Below are 19,856 nucleotides of genomic sequence, written 5' to 3'. Positions count from 1 at the left end.
AAATCTAAAGGAAATGGGTAAATACCTGGTAACATACAACCTCCCGAGATTGAATGAGAAAAAAATTGAAATCCTGAAAACACCAAGTTTTGAAATTGAATCAATAATTTAAAAAAAAAAAACCTACCAACAAAATAAAGCCCCAGACCAGATGGATTCACGCCAAATTTTACTAGATGTAAAAAGAAAAGCTGGTACCCATTCTACTGTAACTATTCCAAAAAAAAAAAAAAATGAAGTCGAAGGAACTTCTCCCTAACTCACTCCACGAACCAGTATTATCCAGCTACCAAAACCTGGAAAAGATACAACACAAAAAGAAAACTACAGGCCAATGCACCTTATGACCCTAGATGTAAAAATCCTCAACAAAATACTAGGAAACCAAATATGGCAGCACATCAAAAAGTTAATTCTCCAACTAAGTTTCATTCCTGGGATGCAACTGTTTCGACATACACAAATCAATAAATGTGATTCACTGCATAAACAGAATTAAAAACAAAAAAACACATGATGATCCCAATAGAAGTGAAAAATTCTGCTACGAAATTCAACATCATGTTAAAAATCCTAAATAGACTAGGTATCTAAGAAACATATCTCAAAATAATAAGAGCCATCTATGGTAAACCCACAGACAACATCATACTAAATGGGCAAAGTCTACAAGAATTCCCCTGGAGGACTGGAACAAGCCCAGCCTCACAACTTCTATTCAACACAGTACCGGAAGTCCGAGCCAGAGCTATCGGGCAAGAGAAATAAATAAAAGGTATCTAAAAAGAAACAGAATAAGTCAAACTATCTCTCCTTACTGATGATATGATTCTACACCTAGAAGATGCTGAAGACTCCACCAAAAGGCTCCTGGAACTGATAAAAAATTTGGTAAAGTTTCAGGACACAAAATCGATGTATACAAATCAGTAACATTTCTATGCACCAATAACATTCAAGCTGAAAGCCAAATCAAGAATCCATTTACAATATGCAATCCCGTTTACAACCGCACATACACCAAAACCAAAAAACAAACAAATAAAAAAGCAAGGAATACATCTAACCAAGGATGTGAAAGAGCTGTACAAGGAGAACTACAAAACACTGCTAAAAGTAATCAGTAATGACACAAACAAATGAAAAAAATCCTGTGTTCATGGCTTGGAAGAATCCATATCATTAAAATGGCCATAGTGCCCAAAGCAATGCACAGATTCAACCTGTCAACCTACGAATGTCATTTTTCACAGAATTAGAGAAAAACTATACTAAAATCTATGTAGAATGAAAAAAGAGGTTGAATAACTAAAGCAATCTTAGAGAGGAAATAAAAAAAGATGGAGGCATCATGTTACCTGACTTCAAACTATACTGTAAGTCTACAGTAACCAAAAACAGCATGGCAGCATTGCACTGGTAAAACAACAACAAAAACAGACACATAAATCAGTGGAACAGAATAGCAAAACCAGAAATAAAGCAACATACAGCCGTTCATACTTGACAAATCAACAAAAATAAGCAATGAGGGAAGGACCCCCTATTCAATAAAGGGTGCTGGGAAAACTGGCTATCCATATGCAGAGGACTGAAACTGGACCCTTACCTTTTACTATAGACAAAAAAAAAAAAAAAAAACCCAGGATGGACTAAATATATAAATATAAGACCTCTGACTATAAGAATGATAGAAGAAAACCTGGAAAACACCATTCTGGACATCAGCATTGATAAATAATTTATGAGTGAGTCCACAAAAGCAATTGCAACAAAACCAAAAATTGACAAGTGAGATGAAGCTAAAGAGCTTCTGCATAGCAAAGGAAACTATCAACAGAGTAAAAAGACAACTGACAGAATGGGAAAAATAGTCACAATCTATGCATCCAACAAAGGTGTGATACGCTGAATCTATAAGGAACTTATTCAACAAGCAAAAAACAACTCCATTAAAAGGTGGGCATAATACATAAACACCTACTCAGAATTTTTATGTAGAGTTTCTTCAGAATTCTCATCTAAGAACTAATTAATACAATTGAATTAATGGAATGTGTGGATAATTTATATTATAAAATATATTAAAAATTTTACTAAAATAATCCAAACTCACAATAATCTGTAAGTAAAAAATTGGAAGTTTGAATTTAGTGGACTCATTCCTTTCTTGTCATAGTGTGGCAGTTCTCATACTGCACGGAAAGGTCCAAAACAATGTTAAGATGGCAAAAACATGTTTTGAAGAAATAAATGCACTTGTATCATTTACCATATCAGAACATTGCATTTTCAAGTTCAAATCTGTTTATACTTTGTTGACATCTGGCCTTCAGTATTTTCAAATTTCAAATGATTGTGACACTACCTTGTCAGTAAATGGCTGTTCATCTCCAGATGGTTATTTTAATTAAATGTATCTAAAGTGAAAATAATGTCTGGATGTATCCCATGGACACTGATCACTCCAAGTAATTTCATGAAGAAAACTAAAAATATGTTACTCACCGATAGCTTTTGTAAAGGTCAGTACAGGTGGAATTGTTCTCGCAGGGATTCATTTTACACTCATTGGATTCTTGTTCACAAAAATTTCCTTCCCAACCAGATAGGCACACACACTGGTAGCTCTAAGAGAATATGAAATTATATATTTTTAGGCTATTTCTTACTATTAAGCCTATAATACAGATATTACTCCTGGCTATTTTGATATCTCTGTCAATTTATAATTTTTTTAGTTTTATAGAACACCAATACTCCCCCCAAATGACTTTTACCACATTTTTAAAACCGTGTGAACGGTATTCTTTAGTATCTAACTAAATAAATTTTTGTAGTAAGTCAATAGATTCTATAGAAGGTATTAAAGATTTATGCATTATGCTCACAATGTAGAATTATCATCTTTGTTAAATGTTTTAAAAGAAAAATAACGTTAGTCATATGATGGTAGATGATGGAGTATAACTAAGTAACTAATTAAACAACTCAGCAACTAGCTCACAAGTTAAAAACATAACTACAAGGAAACTTTTGACAGATTTATTGTTACAGACAAATATTTCAAATAAATTAACAGAACTTTTGGTCAATTAAAATCGTAAAACTTTTAATGGGGTTTTTCTGAAACAGAGAGTTGCCCTAAGACAATGTAATTCAAAATACTAGAGGTAAAATTTTGCTTTCCTAGTATTGGGCAAACAAACAAACAAAAGAAACACTTATTACTCTGTGAAAATGCTTTCTATATGAAAAATATTTTTGAAGAATAGAACTCGTGTCAAAATTAGATTTTGGGCTTTTGTCTGTAGAGAATCTAGATATAGCATTATAAAAATGGTAAAATCAATGTTAACTGTTATTTAAATCTGCACTTTTCAATACAGTAGACACGTGTCTATAAAACATTGAAACATGGCTAGTACCAATTAAGATGTGCTATAAATATAAAATACACATTGAATGTTGAAAAGTTAGTATTAAAAAAGGAATGCCAAGTATCTCACTAAAATGTTTTATTATTTACTTTTGGTTGAAATGGAAATAATTTTGATATAAAGAGTTAAATGAAACATACGATTTCAATTAATTTCATTTGTTTCCGTTTACTTTTTGTAGTGGCTACTAGAAAAGTTAAAACATAAACAGAGATTTCATTTAATTTCTACTGAACAGAGTTGAGAGTTGAGTTAGCTAATGCCAGCCCAGTTTCTCCATTTGTGGATAGAGTTAAGAAGTCTATATACTTATAAGCACAATGTGATGAGTAGGAACCCTGAGATTACAGAACGCATCTTAGTTTAATACATCTCGACATCCTGTACAGATCTAGCACCCTGTCTATGTTTAATTAATGTTGATTAAATAAACAGAAAAGAACACACACGATATGACCAATAATGTAAAGGTTGAAGTTAGTAGCCAAAACAAAATTCAAAATGATCCTTTATCACTTTGGTACATTTGGACAGCAAATTGTTTTTACAAACGTAACAGTGAAACATGATAACCAGAAGAAAAATAAATTCATGACCCATGTATGTGCATTTAGGTTACAACAGTTTAAATGTATAAGAAGTTCTGCTCAGTGCTGTGCTTTGGTTGAACAGGGCCAATTGGTTTTCCATGCTAGGTATTAATAACTAGCTTAACAGCACAAGAATGAGAGCCGCCTTATCAACATTGTGCTTTATTCCTCACACATATACTATTCTCCACTCAGAATAATCCTTAAGAGTACATTACTGGGTATATACCCAAAGGACTACAAATCATGCTGCTATAAAGACACATGCACACATATATTGCAGCACTATCCACAACAGCAAAGACTTGAAACCAACCCAAATGTCCAACAATGATAGACTGGATTAAGAAAATGTGGCACATATACACCATGGAATACTATGCAGCCATAAAAATGATGAGTTCATGTCCTTTGTAGGGAGACGGATGAAACTGGAAACCATCATTCTCAGTAAACTATCACAAGGACAAAAAACCAAACACCGCATGTTCTCACTCATAGGTGGGAATTGAACAATGAGAACTCATGGACACAGGAAGGGGAACATCACACTCCAGGGACTGTTGTGGGGTGGGGGGAGGGGGGAGGGACAGCATTAGGAGATATACCTAATGCTAAATGATGAGTTAATGGGTGCAGCAAACCAACATGGCACATGGATACATATGTAACAAACCTGCACATTGTGCATATGTACCCTAAAACCTAAAGTATAATAATAAAAAAAAAGAGTACTCAAGTTTTGCTGGATTTTAGCAGATTTTTTTTTTTCACATACCATGCTCCCTACATTGTTAACTTCCTCCATGAATGTGGCACCATTTACAGTTTTCATTGGTTGCATTTGGCTTATTTTTCCTTTTTTTTTGTAAACATTAAAAGAGGACTTACATAAAAATTGAATATAATGATTATATTTTGTTTTATGAATGTGCTATTTAAAATGAAAGCAATTCCACAATAGGCAACACAACATCAGCTGTGGTGAACGGGAGAAAATCATCCCACTCCGTAGCATAAATGGCATATGCATAAAATCTTCAGGACATGCTCATTCGTTGTGTTCTGAAATTCCTCATATTATGGAGTATAAATTATTTATGTAAAGACACAAGCATAAGCACACCGCTGATTTTTATTTTGATGCCTCAATAATATTTTGAAACAAATTTATTGAGTCAAAAAGTCAATTTTTCCTATTAAATTCATATATTTCTTAAAAGCTAATAACTATTGGTATTTCCAATAACTTGATAATTAGAAGGAAATTATCAATTTCGGGGTATCATTATCATTAAAGTATCAGGTACTACAGCAGTGAATTCCAGATATGATGAACTATGTACAAAAAGAAAACATAAAAGGATGAAGAAAACATAATTTAAAAATTAAAATTTAAAAATGTAAATGATGAAGAGAACAAAAGTGCATAGCAACTAAAAATAACCCAGAGTTTGAGAATTTTTATTCATCAGTATCTTACTTGATTCAAAAGCATTTTCCTGAATTTGGACATTCTTGCTGCAAAGCAGTTTCTCATTCAACATTGAATAATTGATTCCAGTAATTTAAAATAACTGTTATTTAAATTTGCATTGGTCAATACAGTGGCCACATATTAAAGTAAAATACTATTTTTAAAACCACATTTTGAGCCAATTTTGATGGAAGAGGAAAGTATTATTAAAATGTATTTACCAAAGGAGTAAAGGTTTGCATGATTTATTAAATTAGAATCTTATCATTTTTTAACTTCTCACTACAAAGTAGACATTACTCTTCCTACCAAACTTAGATAAAACAGTAGTTTGAAAACATGCATGAGACAGGAAAGACAGAAGATGATAAAAACACAGGTCTACAATATTGGACTCTGCAGCCAGTGAGAAAAAAATAAAGACAAAGCTGTCAAGTTTGACAGTTGTAAATGCATAAAAAGCTGTAGTTCACTTTTTCAGATCAACAGCCAGATATTTTAAATTTTTGTTATCAGTAACAGATGTACTAAAGTAAGATAGATAGCATAATTGTGAACATGAATTTTCAAGTTAGAGAGATTATCTTTGAACAATATCTCTGATGCTTATTAACTCTCTAGACATCTAGTATATTAGTTTTCTCTTACTTTCTAAAAGATTACTACAAATTTCATGCCTTAAAACAACATAAATGTACTGTCTCACAGTTTCAGTAAGTCAGTGTGCAAGTGTCAGTCATCTAAATCCTTTGCTTTTGGTCTCACCATGCTGAAATCAAGGTATTGACTGGGATGTGATCTCACCTACGAAATGGAGTTATATCTTCCAAATTCAATGATTGCAGCAGAATTCATTTCATTCTGCCTCTAGGATTTAGGTCTCATTTTCTTGATAGCTACCAGGTAAGGACTACTCTCAGCATTTAGAAGGTATTCGCAGGTCCTTGACACATGGCCTCCTCCTCTCACAGCATGCCAGTTTGTTTTTTTAAGGACAACAGGAGAATCGCTGCTGTTACCTCTTGTTTTCTTAAAGGCCCATCTAATTAGGGCAGCCAATCTAGGACAACCACATGTTTGATGAAATAAAAGTCATTTGTAAGTTGGATTCCTAGGTATTTTATTCTCTTTGAAGCAATTGTGAATGGGAATTCACTCATGATTTGGCTCTCTGTTTGTCTGCTATTGGTGTGTAAGAATGAGAAGGGATGTGAGGGACCTCTTCAAGGAGAACTACAAACCACCGCTCAATGAAATAAAAGAGGATACAAACAAATGGAAGAACATTCCATGCTCATGGGTAGGAAGAATCAATGTCATGAAATGGCCATACTGCCCAAGGTAATTTATAGATTCAATGCCATCCCCGTCAAGCTACAAATGACTTTCTTCACAGAATTGGAAAAAACTACTTTAAAGTTCATATGGAACCAAAAAAGAGCCCGCATCACCAAGTCAATCCTAAGCCAAAAGAACAAAGCTGGAGGCATCAAGCTACCTGACTTCAGACTATACTACAAGGCTACGGTAACCAAAACAGCATGGTACTGGTACCAAAACAGATATATAGACCAATGGAACAGAACAGAACCCTCAGAAGTAATGCCACGTATCTACAACCATCTGATCTTTGACAAACCTGACAAAAACAAGCAATGGGGAAAGGATTCCCTATTTAACAAATGGTGCTGGGAAAACTGGCTAGCCATATGTAGAAAGCTGAAACTGGATCCCTTCCTTACACCTTATACAAAAATTAATTCAAGATGGATTAAAGACTTAAATGTTAGACCTAAAACCATAAAAACCCTAGAAGAAAACCTAGGCAATACCATTCAGGACATAGGCATGGGCAAGGACTTCACGTCTAAAACACCAAAAGCAATGGCAACAAAAGCCAAAATTAACAAATGGGATCTAATTAAATTAAAGAGCTTCTGCACAGCAAAAGAAACTACCAACAGAGTGAACAGACAACCTACAGAATGGGAGAAAATTTTTGCAACTACTCATCTGACAAAGGGCTAATATCAAGAATCTACAATGAACTCAAACAAATTTACAAGAAAAAAACAAACGACCCCATCAAAAAGTGGGCAAAGGATATGAACAGACACTTCTCAAAAGAAGACATTTATGCAGCCAAAAAACACATGAAAAAATGCTCATCATCACTGGCCATCAGAGAAATGCAAATCAAAAGCACAATGAGATACCATCTCACACCAGTTGGAATGGCCATCATTAAAAAGTCAGGAAACAACAGGTGCTGGAGAGGATGTGGAGAAATAGGAACACTTTTACACTGTTGGTAGGACTGTAAACTAGTTCAACCATTGTGGAAGTCGGTGTGGTGATTCTTCAGGGATCTAGAACTAGAAATACCATTTGACCCAGCCATCCCATTACTGGGTATATATCCAAAGGGTTTTAAATCATGCTGCTATAAAGACACATGCACACATATGTTTATTGCGGCACTATTCACAAGAGGAAAGACTTGGAACCAACCCAATGTCCAGCAATGATAGACTTGATTAAGAAAATGTGGCACATATACACCATGGAATACTATGCAGCCATAAAAAAGGATGAGTTCATGTCCTTTGTAGGGACACGGATGAAGCTGGAAACCATCATTCTCACCAAACTATCACAAGGACAAAAAACCAAACACCGCATGTTTTCACTCATAGGTGGGAATTGAACAATGAGAACACATGGACACAGGAAGGGGAACATCACACACTGGTGACTGTTGTGGGGTGGGGGGAGGAGGGAGGGATAGCATTAGGAGATATACCTAATGCTAAATGACTAGTTAATGGATGCAGCACACCAACATGGCACATGGATACATATGTAACAAACCTGCATGTTGTGTACATGTACCCTAAAACTTAAAGTATAATAATAATAATAATAAAGAAATTACACAGAAGTAAAGCATTAGCAGTCTAGTAGTGCAAGGAAGATAAAGGTTGGAGTTTAGTGCCTGCAATATCTTATAGTCTTGTTAAACACTTCTAGCTGTCAATGAACTCAACAGAGGGGCATATCTTGAAGAAAAACCAGCAAAATAAAACAAAAAAACAAACAAAAAAAAACAGCTTTAACAGCATGAAAACCATACTTGCCTAAAATGTGATCATGCATTCCTATTCTGTCTGCCAGAAAAAAAATAAAAATAAAAATCCTCTTTGGAAGATGTTAACATTACATGGAGCTTTTCAATGTTTGAAACAAATGTCTGCCATTCAATAAAAAAGTTTCTTAAATGCTGATTACCAGATGTCAAGAGACAAACTGACAGTAGAGATATACTATTGAGATACTGTGATAATTAGATAGAGATTTAAAAATACTTATGATGAATACATATAAAAATATAGGAGACAAATAGGGAATTCCACTAGAAAACTGAAATCTATAAAAGAGACAAAATTATAACCTGAAATTTAATAACAATATATTATTTTAATAATAGACATATTAAACAGAATTAATAAACTTGCTAGTAAAAGATATACAGTTGAAATATTTATATAAAGGACATAACAGTCATAAAAGAAAACAAAAGAAATAAGGGAACTAATGAAAATAGCCATTATTTGTTTAATTGGAGTATCAAACTAGAAGGTAGAGAAATTGGGCAAGAACAATATTTGAAAAATTGCTGCCTGAAAATTTTCAAAAGATGGCAAAAAGAGAGTAACCACAGATTTAGGAAGTTCTTGAGACCTATGCTGCATACATAAAAATAAAACTTTATCTAGATTAAAACTTCTGAAAATGAAAGATGAGGAGTAAATCATACAGGCAGCCAATGAACAAAGACATATTATCTTCAAAGGGACACAAAGATCACAACTTACTCTCCCGTATCAGAAGCAAGAACCGAATGAGCCAACATCATAATGGAGTGAAAGAAAATAACTGCCAATTTAAACTTCTATACCCAGTAAAAATACATTTCAATTATGAAAGCAGAACAAACTCACTTTTTACAAAAACAAAACGTGAGAACTTACTGCAATGTTTAAGATTGTGGGAATTTGTTGACAGATGACCTAGATTTAAATTCAGGCTCTAAGAATTATGACTTATATAATCTTAAGCATGTTACTTAATTTCAAGTCACATCAGAAATAATGCTACCTGCCCAATGAGGGTATAAGAAGTACAGCACTGAGCATAGGACATAATATAATATCTAACATAGTAAGACCACCATCAATTTTTTTTTTTTTTTTGAGACGGAGTCTCGCTCTGTTGCCCAGGCTGGAGTGCAGTGGCACAATCTCGGCTCACTGCTAGCTCCGCCTCCCGGGTTCACGCCATTCTCCTGCCTCAGCCTCTCCGAGTAGCTGGGACTACAGGCGCCCGTCACCACGCTCGGCTAATTTTTTGTATTTTTAGTAGAGACGGGGTTTCACCATGGTCTCGATCTCCTGACCTCGTGATCCGCCCACCTCGGCCTCCCAAAGTGCTGGGATTACAAGCGTGAGCCACCGCGCCCGGCCCGACAACCATAAATTTTAACTAAAATGTTCTGATATACTGTGACTTGTCCAGGTAAGCTAAACTACTTCTCAGTCTCTGTGATGTTTTTTCCTTTACTTTCTTCCACTTGGAATGACTTTGTCTACTTCCACCAATCCCTGACCATACTTTCCCAGTTTCATCCATCTGTAAATGTCAAAACAAGTGCCACATAGTACCTGAAGCATAGTACCTGAATGCAAGTACACCATGGACTAAAAATCACTTGTAAGTTTTGAACCACAGGTACAAAACTCATTTCCAGTATTATGACCTCAAAGAAAATTAGCAACTGAGGCAGAGCAAGATGGTGGAATAGAAAGCTTCATCAATTGTTCCCCCACCCCTGGCAAGGACACCAAATTAACAACTATATACACTGAAAACACCTTCATAAGAACCAAAAATCAGTAGTATTTCTATATGCCAAAAGTGAACAATCTGCAAAACAAATCAAAAACATAGGCTGGGCATGGTGGCTCACACCTGTAATCCCAGAACTTTGGAAGGCTGAGGCACGTAGATCACCTGAGGTGAGGAGTTCAAGACTAGCCTGGCCAATATGGTGAAACCACTTCTCTACCAAAAATACAATACAAAACAAAAAATTAGCAGGGCATGGAGGCAGGCACCTTTAGTCCCAGCTACTCAGGAGGCTGAGGCAGGAGAAACACTTGAACCTGGGAGGCGGAGGCAGCAGTGAGCAGTAATCGTGTCACTGTACTCCCGTCCAGCCTAGGTGGCAGAGTGAGGCTCTGTCTCAAAAAAACAAACAACAACAAAAAAAATCTTAATTCCATTTACAATAGCCAAAAATGAAATTAAATACCTAGGAATTAACCAGAGAAAGGAAAGATCACAATAATGAAAATATAAGACACTGATGAAGGAAATTGAAGAGGACATCAAAAAATGAAAAAAAAATTTCCATGTTCATGGATTAGAAGAATCAATATTGTTAAAATGTCCATACTATTGGGAGAGGACATAGTTAGAGGCTGGCTACACACATAGAGAGGCAGAGTCTTGGGAGAGAGGCAGTGCGCATGGAAACACACTGGCACCACCCCTGTGGTGTAGTTAGCAGGTAAAAATATGGTTAAGAACTTCCTCTTATACCAGGATGTTTGCTCTGAAGGGACTGTTCTGACTTAGGTGCAAGCACAATAAATCAACTAAATGTCCTGAATATGACCCAGAGCTAATTGTAATATCATTAGCATTATAGTTTTGGCCCCCTATCCCATGGGTTTTGCTTAGGCATTCTTGGGTAATAACTAAGATGGAGTCACTATGGTCTACTCCAGATATGCATAGATGCAACATCCCTGGGGGAGGGGGAGAACTTTACTCCTCCCATTAAGGCAGAACCTACAGAAGCCTTTCTTGTTTTTCCCCACATGAAAAAAAAAAAAAAAACCCAGCACTCAGACCCACTTCTGGCAACTCGCTTTGGGTCCCCTCTCACTGCTAATAATTTTTCTATTGCTTAATAAATTCTACTCTGCCTTACTCACTCTCTGGTGTCCACATGCCTTATTCTTCTTTGTCCTGAGACAAGAACTCAGACCTCACTAAATTAAGGAATAGAGAAACTGCAACACTATGCAAAGCAGTCTACACATTCAGTGTAATCTCTACCAAAATATTAATGACATCCTTTACAGAAATAGAAAAAAAATTCCAAAATTTTTATGAAACCACAAAAGACCCAGGATAGCCAAAGCTATCCTAAGCAAAAAGAACGAAATGGAAATAATTACATTACTTGACTTCAAATTATACTACAGTGCTATAGTAACCAAACAGCACGTTGCTGGCATAAAAACAGATACAGGCCAATGGAACAGATCAGAGAACCCAAAAACAAATCCACACACCTACAGTGAATTCATTTTTGATAAAGCTGCCAAGAACATGCACTGGAGAAAAGACAGTTTGTTCAATAAATGGTGCTGGGAAAGCTGGATATCCATAGACAGAAGAATGAAACTGGATGCCTATCTCTCATCATGTACAAAAGTCAAATCAAAATCGATTAGATAATTAAATCTAAGACCTCAGACTATGTAACTACCACAGAAAACTGGGGAAAATCTCCAAGACATTGGTCAAAGTAAATATTTATTGAGCAATACCCACAAGCACAGGCAACCAAAGCAAAAATCGACAAGTGGCATCACATCAAGTTAAAAAGCTCCTGCCCAGCATGGGAAACAATCAACAAAGTAAAGAGAAAAATCTACAGAATGGGAGGAAAATATTTGTAAATTACCGATCTGACAAGGGACTAATAACCAGAATATATAAGGATCTCAAACAATGTTATAGGAAAAAAACTCTAATAATGTGATCAATAAATGGGCAAAAAATTTCAACAGACATCAAAAGAAGACACACAAATGGCAAACAGGCATATGAAAAGGTGCTTAACATCACTGATTATCAGAAAAATGCACATCAAAACTACAATGAGAAATCATCTGACCCCAGTTAATATATCCAAAAGACGCAACAAAAAATGCTGGTGAAGATGTGGAGAAAAGGGAATCCGCTTACACTGTTGATGTGAATGTAAATTAGTACAATCACTATGGAAAACAATTTGAGGTTCCTCAAAAACGTAAAAATAGTGCTATCAAATGATCCAGCAATCCCACTGCTGGGTATATACCCCCCAAATTAAAATCAGTATATCAAAGAGATATCTTCACTTCCGTGTTAGTTGCAGCATTGTTCACAATAGCTAAGACTTGCAAGCAACCTAAGTGTCCATCAAAAGATGAATGGATTAAAAAAATGCAGTACACATGCACAATGGAGTACTATTGAGCCATCGAGAAGAATGAGATCCTGTCATTTGCAACAACATGGATGGAACTGGAGATTATTATGAAGTGAAATAAGCCAGGCACAGAAAGACAAATCAAATATTGCATATTCTCACTTAGTTGTGAGACCTATAAATCAAAGCAATTGAATTCATGGACATAGAGAGTAGAAGGATGGTTACCAGAGGCTGGGAAGGGTAGTGGATGGTTTGGGAGATGTGGCAATGGTTAATGGATACAAAAAAAAATTAGGAAGATCTACTATTTGATGGCACAACACGGTGACTATAGTCAATAACAACTTAATTGTACATTTTGAAATAACTGAAAGAGTGTAACTGGATTGTTTGTAACACAAAGGATAAATGCTTGAGGGGATGAAGACCTCATTCTCCATGATGTAATTATTTCACATTGCATGCCTGTATCAAAACATCTCATGCATACCATAAATATACACACCTACTATGTACCCACAAATATAAAAATAAAAATAAATGCAATCGCCTTCATAAAAAAAAAAATTAGTGCCTGTAAAAGTGGAAAAGTAATCTAGGCTTTTTCACAGCAAAACAGAGACAAATACCAAACAAATAATATAGTATTTGCTTATTGTTTTTAAATATTTTCAGTACCTACTCAAATAGTTCATTTAATCACCTGGTAAAAAAAAATAAAATGACCAATATGAGATAATATAAAGAAATGTTCAACTGTATTTTAGCCTATTTGATGGTTTTATGTTCTGTAAAACTTCTAATATTTTATATTTATTAGGATTTTTTTCTGTAAAATGGTTTTAAGTTTGAACTGAAAGCATTTTAATGCAATTCTGTGTATATATATATATATATTCACACATAAAATATATTTGTATAATTATACATACACAATGTATTACATATAATTATAAATATACCTAGTATATATAATGACTTAGGTATATACCATATGTTGTGTGTGTATGTATATAACATCAAATTTTGGCTGGGCACGGGGGCTGAGGCCTGTAATCCTAGTTATTCGGGAGGCTGAGACATGAGAGTCGCCTGAGTCCAGGAGGCGGAGGTTACAGTGAGCCAAAATCGCGCCACTGTACTCCAGCCTGGGAGACAGAGTGAGACTCCATCTTAAAAACTAAACAAAACAAAACAAATTTAATGTCATCTGAATCTAAACCTCACTTTCACAGAGATTAAGAAACAATCTTCAGCAAATACACATACTGTAATCAAACTGTGATGTTTCTTTACATTTTATATTTCATAAACATAATGATTTCTTGGCAATTGCTAAGAAGAATTCTGGAAACATTACAGTTAGACACACACTCATTGGAGTGTAAATAATGTAAAGTGGCTTCATATCCCAGGACCTTAACAATTATTGAATGACTTGTATATCTGTAGCTTATAGTTCCTTGATAAGAGGACTATTTTGTCTTATGGTTAGCCATTATGATTTTGTTGCTGGCTGATAGACTACTTGCTTTGCATTAGAAACCAGTAGGGGTAAGATAGGGGGTATAAATACTCAGTCGTAGTAATCATGTAAGCATCAGGCGGGAAGGGAGTAGAACAATGTAAGAATACTTAGAAAAAATGTGAGCCACAATTTCAAATATCCCTCTCATCATCAGCATGTTGGAATTCCGTAATTCCTCAATAATAATTCCAAGAAGCAAATTTGTTGTAAAACCCATTAATTTATGAAAACAAGCCCTCCAATCTGTGTTTTGCATTGTAGAATGTGTTATTGTTGACATAATCATTACTCTTCTCCTCAGAGTAATCAGGGAGATCAGAAACGTAAGTATTTTTTTCTTTTCCTTCATTCTTCTTTTTTTTTTTTGAATTCAGGAATGAAGGCTTCTGTTGTCATTCTATCCACAGATACCATAAATATTTTCTACACACATTAAACCACTCATGATATTGACTTAATGTGAATGGAGACGTGGGTAAAATGCCCTAGGCAGACGTCAGGGTATTTGATTCTGGTCCCAAATGCTATGACATGTAGGCTATTGAACATCTTATCCAATTGGTCATAACTGGTCTTAATTTTAAAGCAACAAATTTGAACTCAGTGATTTTTTACTCTTTCAATTCTAAAATGATTATATTTTTATTGCCTTATTGATAGCTTCTAAAAGCACCAGATATTAACAAGAACAATTTCTCTATTGTGCCAAGTATTCTGACCAGATGTCTAAGGTGTTCCTAGTGATTGGTTAATCCCTGAGTAACAAAATTACGTTGTAAAGTTTCAGCTGCGAACACAGTTAAGTAGTTCACAACTCAGGTATTTTTTTTTTTTTTTTTTAGAAGAACCACGGTTAAAGTTTGTCTTTGTTGCCAATCACTTACCACAGTGTGTGGGCAAATGTGTGTTTAAAAACGTGCAGAGAGAAATTTGTATTACTGAGTTCCAATGACTGATGTTTTACTCACCAAGCGCATAAGTGATATTAGTCTTAATGCCTTTCAATTGAATAAAATCAATGGTAATTTTCAGGTATAGAAAAAAAGCGAAGTCTTTAAGGCTAAGTTTGACTTGTGATTTGAAGTTTACAAATAGTTTTCCAGACATTTTCTTAATCCTGTTAACAAATATTTATAATGAGAAGAAATTACTAATACCTTCTCATTGTAAATATTAATATGAATAATAAAAGTAATCTTTGATTATGTAGAATATGGAAACAGTAGTTACTTTATAATCATATGTCATGTAATCATTTTCTTGTAAAATAAGGGATAATTTTAAGCAACTATCTTCAAATGTTAAGACAAAAATGATTTTGAAAGGATTTTTCCTTTTACCTTTTTAAATTGCTGTCAATAACTTTTTAACAATGTAGAACCTAGGTCACTGAATACAGTGTTTTGTATAACTTTGTTTTTTCCAATATATATTCCAAATTATTTATATGTTTTCCTTTTCATTTTCTACTTTTAGAAGAGCCAATTGTGATTCAACTTATATCTACAATTCTGAGTCTGTTCCCAAAATCTTTGATGTCACAAAATAAAACCATGCCATCTTACGTTTGGCATTTCTATTTTTTTCAACTTTTATTTTAAGTTCAGGGGTATATGTGCAGGTTTGTTCCATAGATAAACTTGTATTATGGTCGTTTCTTGTACAGAATATTCCATCATCAGGTATTAAGCCTTGTACCATTAGTTATTTTTCCTGATCCTCTCCTTACTCCCTACTCCCACCCACCACCCTCTGATGGGCCCCAATGTGTGTTGTTCCCCTCTATGTGTCCATGTGGTCTCATCATTTAGCTCCCATTGACACATGAGAACATACAGTATTCGGTTTTCTGTTCCTGGGTTAGTTTGCTAAAGATAATGGCCTCCAGCTCCATCCATATCCCTGCAAAGACATGATTTATTTTTTCATTATGACTGCATAAACCATAGTGTATGTGTACCACATTTTCTTTATCCAGTCTATCACTGATGGTCATTTAGGTTGATTCCTTGTCTTTGCTATTGTGAATAGTACCACAGTGAATATATGTGTGCATGTGCCTTTGTAATAGAACAATTTATATTTATTTGGGTATATACCTAGGAATGGGATTGCAGGGTTGAATAGTGGTTCTGTCATTATATCATTGAGGAATCATCACATTGTCTTCCACAATGGTTGAACTAATTGACTTTGATTATGGAATGTAGCCCTTTAAAGACGTGTTTCCCAAAGGAACATTTTGGTCAGTGGTGGTGTATGTATCTGTTGTTGTAAACTATTAATTATTCAAATAAATTTTAATATAAGTAAATGAAATCCTATGATGATCATCTAACTGTAGTGAACAGGAATGAAGTGATCAGTTATCCTTTCTAATATATCATATATATATATATACACAATTTATATACACATTAATTGTATATTTGTATATACATTCATATCTGTGTGTGTATAATTCCTCTTCCTCTTTAAAATACTCAACAGCTACACTGTTCACCTCTCAGTCATTTATAAGCTAGGGATAATAGGAATAATGTTTTTCAAAAAATGCATGCTTCATCAGTACAATGGAATAAGTCCAGAGGGAATTTACAAGGCATTTTCATGTATTCTATCCATTTTATTACATCATTAATCCTCTCCCAACTCACAGTCCTACCAATACACCTTTATAAAGCTCAGTGCACTTGAGTTGCAATTCAGTTTCTGTTTTGAGCCCTTATGCTATTAGGCAATTTACTTAGCCTATCTTTTTATTTATAAAACTGGAAAAATAATAGGAAATTTTGGGGAGATAATTTCTGAAGCAGTTTTTCTATACTCATATACTAAAAATTCATAATTTATCTATCATCATAATTATTTTATTGGTTCATTAGTATTTTAAAATTCTCAATCCAGAGTTTTCATTCTTCAACTCTAGCGAAGTCACCAAAAACATAATTATAACTTCCTCACGTTTCCCTTAAGAAATTTTCTATCTCCAAAACCTCAAATTATGATATTCTGTTCTTTGTCACTACTTCTTCAGCTTTATCACTCCTAACCCTGCATTTCTATTCTAGCTGCTATTCTTCTCAGTATTTCTCGGTTAGCACACTTGCTTTCTCACCATTGTTCTCTCTCTTCACTTTTTAGCATAAACACCATCATAAGGGGGTTTCCAAAAACTACACCACTAGTAGTACATGAGATGGTCTGATAAACAGAGGTTTATTTTATTTTAAACTTTATTTATCTAATTGTGTTAAATAAAAATAAACTATTTATCTAATTTATCTATTTATCTCTTTACCGCTCTCTTTATCTAATTGTATTAGATAAATTGTGTCATTCCTTTACTCTAAATTGTGTTACAAAAATAGAACAAGTAGGTGGGGCATGGTGGCTCATGCCTGAAATCATAGCCCTTTGGGAGGCCAAGGTGGGAGGATCACTTGATCCAGCAGTCCAAGACCAGTCTGGGCAACATAGGAAGACACCCAGTCTCTACGAAGAAAAAAAAAAAAAAAAAAGCTTGTCATGGTGCTGTATGCCTGTAGTCCCAGATACTCAGGAGGCTGAGGGGCTGAGGCTTGAGGGACGCTTGAGCCCAGGAGTTTGAGGCTGCAGTGAGCTGTGATCACACCATTGTACTCCAGCCTGGGCAACAGAATAAGACCAGGTCTCCTCACCCACAACCCTCAAAAAAAGAGAGAGGGAAAGAGAGAAATATAGAACAAGTGCACCAAATTCTGAATAGGTTACTGAAGAGTAAGTATATTTTAATTAAAAAATGATTTAGGTGGTATAAACATTTATATCAAGAACACAAATTTCTATAATTTTGATTAGCTCAATGAGGCTTAAAAATGTGTGCCCTTAGTCCTATTATCATGCCTCCTTGCTTCTGTATTACTGTACTCAGGACTATTTGAATGATATTTTCAATGTGGTTTAAAATATTTTGAACTTTTATGGTAAAAGATATGCTTATGAATGTGTGTGTGCATGTATTATTCTGAGTGTCACTCTATAGACAATGGTTTATCTTTCTTTAGCAGAAAATCTTTCTCTAGGTGTAGTAAACTGGTGTTCTGATTAGAAAATCCACATTCTAAAGATAGTTACTGCAAATACTTCAGTTATCTTTATCTCTGATCAACACTCAATACTTTTGCAAATAGCAAAATATTAATTTATAAATTGGATTTCATTAGTGAAATTATTATTAAAGATATATATAGACTTAGTAAATATTTTACAGCCATTCTTAGTTCCTTCTTGACCAGGATGTAGTGAGCTCTATAGTCATTAGCCATACGAAGGGCACCCTAGGTTGATAATTTAATTATCCTTTACCTCTCCCTTCATTCAGAGATTTCACATTCTTTTGACTCTTAAAGATGTTAAGATAATCCAACGACTTGAATATTGTCAATAGTGACCTACTGTGAAACTTTTATGCAAGCGATTTCTGAGACCACCAAAAGATAGAGAACAGACACCTCATTGATGCAATAAATGTGTGATGGTAGCATAATTTGGCCTATGGCTTGTTTTTGATAACCAAGTGGTAAATTAGTGAGGAAGGAAGCAACTAATACTATTTCTAGCTATTCGTAGTGATAGAGACACACCAAGTAGAAAATAATAATATTATCTATGTTCAAACAGATTTTAGTCAATTTCCAAATCCTTAAGTACATTTCTATTCATTTTGTCAGATGAGTGAAACAGGAGTCTTTTGTATACCAAAAGTTGACTGAATAATAAATAACATACAGCACATATATAAAATGCTGACCAACAGCAAAATATTTCTTTAGAAAATAAACTAAGTTGTAATATATAATATAGAATTACAATATATTATGTTGTGCTTTTTTATTAGGTAAAACACACATGAATACACTACCTACTTTTAAGCAATAGGGGTTAATATTTCCTGTTAGAGGCTAGAAAGCAATGGTTATCAACTGGATTTTATAAAACCTTACATCTATAACTTCTCAACAAATTTTATCTTTTATGATTATCACCACTATTACATATTTTTAATAAACACACACTTCTCAAACTATTTGAAAATAAGATCTATATCACTTGGGTTTAAGATAAAAGTAGCCCAAATTTTAGTGAGATTTTAATATAAGGCTCTCAATATGTATTCGTGTAAATTATGAAGGAATTTTTATTTCCTCTTTAATTTGGAAATAATCACTTTTTACCATCTCTCTGACTTCCTTCCCTTCAAAAGTTTTCATACAATATTCTTTATGATTAAATGGATATTCAGCATTCCTTATTCCTTAAAGGAAAATCTTTCAACTTTTGTAAATTATTTTATTTATTAGACTTTTTAGCTTTATGTTATTAATATAATGCATCAATTTAAAATGTCATATGTTAAATTATATTTTTCTTTCCTGTCCACTGAGATAATTCATATATTCTAATTTTAGTCAATATTTGTTGATAAAATATCTTATGTTTGTTAAGGTGA

At 34.2% G+C, this 19,856-nt stretch overlaps 1 protein-coding gene across 1 annotated transcript in view; it reads right to left on the bottom strand.

Moving 5' to 3' along the window:
• EYS (eyes shut homolog) overlaps positions 1 to 19,856 on the bottom strand; it is a 2,088,383-nt gene that overhangs the window by 1,252,062 nt on the left and 816,465 nt on the right. The window contains exon 16 of the mRNA XM_063618766.1: positions 2,509 to 2,630. Coding sequence (XP_063474836.1) covers positions 2,509 to 2,630 — 122 coding nt within the window. The remainder of the gene's footprint in view (positions 1 to 2,508; positions 2,631 to 19,856) is intronic.

The sequence above is a fragment of the Symphalangus syndactylus genome, chromosome 2, assembly GCF_028878055.3.
Source record: "Symphalangus syndactylus isolate Jambi chromosome 2, NHGRI_mSymSyn1-v2.1_pri, whole genome shotgun sequence".
Lineage (NCBI taxonomy): Eukaryota > Metazoa > Chordata > Mammalia > Primates > Hylobatidae > Symphalangus > Symphalangus syndactylus.
This window is presented reverse-complemented; position numbering and strand designations above follow the sequence as displayed.